We start from the raw sequence: 5,129 nt of genomic DNA, 5'->3' as shown, positions 1-5,129 counted from the left end.
TCACGAGTGCTTTATTTGAAGATTGCTACGTACAACATGTCTCTTGATTTACTCATTCCATGATCACTGTCCTAGAGAGGCTAATGCAACCGCACATGAATTAGCTATATTAGCTAGATCTTCTACACATGGTACTTGGATGAATGACGCGCCTTGGGTGCTAATCCAAATTCTTGTCAACAATGTAATGCTACTCGTTGTTGAATAAAAGGAGACCTTAAGTGTAAAAGAAAGAACATCCATGCGACCATGATACTTGGAAAATGGATGTTATATATGCGTAGATTTTCTCCACGGGGACACAACAAGCTCAGACAGTAACGTTTCATGTGGAGTATATGAACATCTTATAACCGTTGGATGCATGGCGAAATGGGACATGACCCAGAAAAGATTACGGTGTCATCCGGTTTACAGCGTTGTCCTTGGAGTTGCCAACTCCGGTGGAGCTTTCACTGAAAATGAGATGAAGCTTTATTATGTCCACTCATTTATGAATTCTCTTATTGCTTCCACCAATTCGGGAAACATCAAGTTTTTACTACATCTGTTCTTGGTGTGTATTCCATACTCTTAAACTAAAAGGTCGCGTTAGTTTGTACAATGTCATGAGTCACATGTTTTTGTCATACTCAATCAGTTTCAAAATACAAGGTGCATTAGTTTTTTAAGAAGTCAAACATTTTGATGTTGGATCAAGTTTAAAGCAAAACATATCAATATCTGCAATACTAAAAAATAAAAAAAATAAAAAATATTTAATGGTGATTCTAGTGATAATGATTCTGTATTTGGAACGAAGACGCTAGTAGACATTGAAAATAATGATTCTGTATTGTAGACATTGAAACGGAGGGAGTGTCTATTTGATCAAATAAACATGGAAGTCAGCAGTGTCATATACTTTGATGCGTCAACCTGCAATCTGTAGTAAGTACTACTCTCTCCATTTCTTTTTATTTTGCATGTAAATTTGGTCTTAAGTCAAACTTTCTAAATTTGACCAAGTTTTTAGAAAGAAAGAAATTTATCATGTCAAAATACCAAATCAATGTCGCATCCATCACAAAATATATTGTCCATATTATTTGATATTATAGATATTGATATTTTACATAAGGTTGATGAAATTTTACAAAGTTTGACTTCAAGAGATAAGCAATATGAGACTTAACCAAGTCAAAGTCAAGTGACATAACATGTGAAAAGATATTGCAAAAAAAAACATGTGAAAAGAAAAAAACTGAAAAGAAAAAATTACACGGATCTCCACGTATGACCCCACGAATATAGCATTAACTGAGCTTGAAAAAAGAAATGAAGCAATCGTGGTTTGAACTGGAAGTTGCTACGTGCTGCTGTTGCTGTAGTGAGTTTCTGAACGATTCGAGCTTCCGCGCCAAAGATGCGTGTTTGTACTCCCTCCGTCTAAGTGTGTAAGTCACATTAGAAGGTGCATCACAACCTAGGTACAAGCTGATTGGAGGAGAAGAAAAATTTTGACCGGTCCTTCTTCCAATCAAAACTCCAATCAAAATGTTGATTTCCTTCTTCTAAACATAGCATTTAATCGCAATAATTAAGAGGATGACATATTAACTACCATGCATGCCCACGTACTTCTAGCATGCAAAGCCGCATTGATTTCTCGCCTAATCAACGCATAGAGGTGCTGCATGCATTGGTCATTGTCTGAGAAAGAAAAACGGGAGGAGGGGTTTTCGCTGGAAGATAACGAGGTATAGGAGGCAAAGCTGGCTGGCGAACAAGGCTGGGAGGGAATCGAGATGAGAAATTAATGAACGGCGCCTAAATGTTTTGGGAAAATCTGATTTTCGTAAGGTGACTTACACACCTAAACGGATGAAGTATTTGTTTTTAAAAACAAAACGATCATCAAAACACCAACCGAACAATGACGTGGATCGAAACGACGACCGATATTAATTCGCCATCAGAAACTTCGGCGCGCCGAAAGCGAATTAGCTCATCTCTCGTTGTCTCGCTTCACTGCGCCCGCCGGCCACCCTTCTTCTTCTGCGCTTGCAGACAGATCAACGCCGGTCGAGCATTCGAGCTCTGCCGCGCCGATCAACGCCGATGCCTATATAAGCCATGCGTCGCCTGTTACATCCACTCATCCATCCATCCACCATTCATCCATCAGGCACTTCACACCAGCAAGTGGCAGTAGTGCGATCCACACAAGTTTAGGCATGGCGACTCCGAGAGCACTCGCCCTCTGCGTCCTGCTGGCGATGGCCGTCGCCAACACCGAGGCGGCGTCAGTCGTCGTCGGCCTGGCCAAGTGCGCCGACTGCACCAGGAAGAACATGCAGACCGAGGAAGCCTTCAAGGCTGTGCAGGTGGCGATCAAGTGCAAGAACAGCGCCGGCGAGTACGAGAGCAAGGCGGTGGGCGGCCTCGACGGCACCGGCGCCTTCAGCGTGCCCCTGGCTGCCAACCTCCACGGCGCCGACTGCGTCGCTCAGCTCCACAGCGCCGTCTCCAACGCGCCCTGCCCCGGCCAGGAGCCGTCCAAGATCGTGCCGGTGTCCGAGGGCACCACGTACGGCGTCGTCGCTGGCGAGAACGCCGCCACGCCGTCTGCCGCATCGCCGGAGTGTGCGTCCATGACCCTATGCGGGCCGATCAAGAAGCACATCATCGAGCACTTCCACCACAAGAAGCATGTGCCGCCGAAGCCGGAGCCCAAGCCCCAGCCCCACCCGGACTACGGCCCCGTGCCCAAGCCCGAGCCCAAGCCGCAGCCCCACCCGGACTACCACCCAGTCCCTCCCACCCCCACCTACGGCGGAGGCGGCGGCGGTGGATACCACGGACACCACTGAGTCCAGTCTACCATTGTACTCCTGCCCAGCGACAGTGAGTGATCGACGTTGCTATTTATGATCGGTTTGCATGGGTGGGTGCATTGTTTGGTCTTCTGCCATTCGCTGCCCCATTTTAGTATCTGCACTGCAGTCTGAGAGTTCATAATAACAGCTCTACGCGTGTGTGTCAGGCAAGTGTGTGGGTGTGGTTGGTGTGTTTGCTTCTGTAATTTCGGTGAGTTCTCTTGTAGTACAAAGGTTTTTATGAATCAAGTAATTTAAATCAAGTCGATTTTGTCAACCGAAGTACACTGCAGCTGTTCCAGACGATTGATATGATAAGGACAATGTGATTTTGCCATTAGTTCCAGTCAATTTTCTGATCCGTGAACTTAAACTCAAGAGAAACTGAGGAAAGTGTGCAATTGGATTTGTCATGGACAACTCATGCCATTCACGTCGTAGGCAAATGGTAGCTCTTTTTTTTCTAGAAGCAAATGGTAGCTACCAGAGATCATATGCATACTGCCGGTCCTAGTTTTCCTATTATGGGAAAACCACTTTTTGTCTTGTTAAGTCTTAGTCGACTGATACTTCGTTAAGTCTTACTCGACACTAAGACTTCGTTAAGTCTCAGTCGATGTTATATCCGTCGGATCTTATATTAAGATTTGTGCAAAATTTATTTTTCAGTTTTTTCTCTCTTGCATGTTATGTCATTTGACTGAGATAGTGTTAAATCTCAGCCGATTGAGACCTAGCCACACCCTTTATTAAAATTCAATATCGTCGAACAGCATGTGATTAACCAAAGCTTGAGCTTCCTCCTTGTTGGCTCCTTGTGCGGCATTAGGATCAACCGGCGCTCTGCTCACACGCTGCCTCCCGTGGCATGGCCCATCAACGCGTGCAGATGGCTAGCTCGGGTAGCTTTGCTTTACTCTTTTTTTGAGTTGTTGGTTCACTTGATAATGTTGCCATTAACTAGATGTGTTGGCCTTCTGACACATTAACGAGTCAGGATATGCATTGGTCCCAATGATGATCGAAGTGTTAGTGATGACGATGGCTTCGAATTCCCCTTCCCAGAGGGATGAGTCTCTGGCAGATCAGCCTGCCAGAGGAAAAGAAGTGCTCCACCTCACAGATGACCGGATGCAAGGAGGGCAATCCTCATGGGTCGACTCCGGCTAATAGATAGGTTGGGGTTTTAGTCCTCCTATGGGCGATGCTACATATTCGAGCCGGTCTTTCGGGCTTCGATTCTTCTCGAGTTTGTCCGTTGGGACGTATCGACAAACCTCCGGCGTAGATTCTCGTTTGCTCCTCGGGTCGGCAAGGGTAGGGTTTATCGGCATGCGTACGCAATGATGATATTTGATGTTAGGTTCTTCCGATCGATTCAAGGGATCTACAACAACGATTGCAAATCCGGGGCGCTGGTCCTTAGGGGCATGTGCACCAAGACTTTCTAGCTATGATCGACAAAGTCAAGCCGGCTTCGGTATGGGAGCAACGACAACGACACGTCGTCGGATCGTTCTGGTGGTCAGTGGTCGTTCGATGCTTAATGGACCTTAATGTAATTTTTATTATGTTTGTGGTGCTTTGTAATTTTACTTCTGGTGAACCTTTATAATACTCCCTCCGTTCCTAAATACATGTCTTTTTTAGAGATTTCAGTATACACTACATAAGGATGTATATAGACATATTTTAAATGTAGATTCACTCATTTTGCTCTGCACGTAGTCCATATTGAAAACTCTAAAAGGGCTTATATTTAGGAATGGAGGGAGTAAATCTGGATCCTTTTCACACAAAAAAAAACTATGTTTAGCTATACATGAGCTACCTCGTTATCTTCTCTAAAGCATTGTTCAAACTTTACCTGTGTAAATCCATGTACCTGACTAAGCAGGTTCTCTCCTGCCTAAGTGCTACTGATTGTTTGGTCTTCAGCGGTCCGAGCCAAATATGCCCCCTTATGTACTTCAGCTGGACCGGGCCATGGCCCAGTTCACCTCCTGCTTAGGCTGAAAGAAGTCAAAGCAGAAGGGGCAGTATGAATGCATGATCCCTGGTAGCTGCAATTTTGTTTTTGACATGAATGCCATGAGTTGTTCATGACAGATCCAATTGCACACCTGCCTGAAGTCCTCTTGAGTTTGAGTCCATAGATCTGAAAACCGGCTGAAAGTAAATGATGGTCTCACACGACTACACAATGGTAAAACCATTTTTCGAGCAATGCTACATCAACGAACCATTACGAATGTTTTACGGGGAATTTTT

At 44.9% G+C, this 5,129-nt stretch overlaps 1 protein-coding gene across 1 annotated transcript; it reads left to right on the top strand.

The window, feature by feature from the left end:
* The first annotated feature begins 2,069 nt into the window (after positions 1-2,069).
* Positions 2,070-3,135, top strand: LOC123187193 (proline-rich protein 4-like). Its single transcript, XM_044598984.1, has one exon. It carries the CDS (start codon positions 2,217-2,219, stop codon positions 2,850-2,852), a length of 636 nt encoding a protein of 211 aa, XP_044454919.1. The 5' UTR covers positions 2,070-2,216; the 3' UTR covers positions 2,853-3,135.
* Positions 3,136-5,129: the final 1,994 nt, after the last annotated feature.

The sequence above is a fragment of the Triticum aestivum genome, chromosome 2A (assembly GCF_018294505.1).
Source record: "Triticum aestivum cultivar Chinese Spring chromosome 2A, IWGSC CS RefSeq v2.1, whole genome shotgun sequence".
Classification (NCBI taxonomy): domain Eukaryota; kingdom Viridiplantae; phylum Streptophyta; class Magnoliopsida; order Poales; family Poaceae; genus Triticum; species Triticum aestivum.
This window is presented reverse-complemented; position numbering and strand designations above follow the sequence as displayed.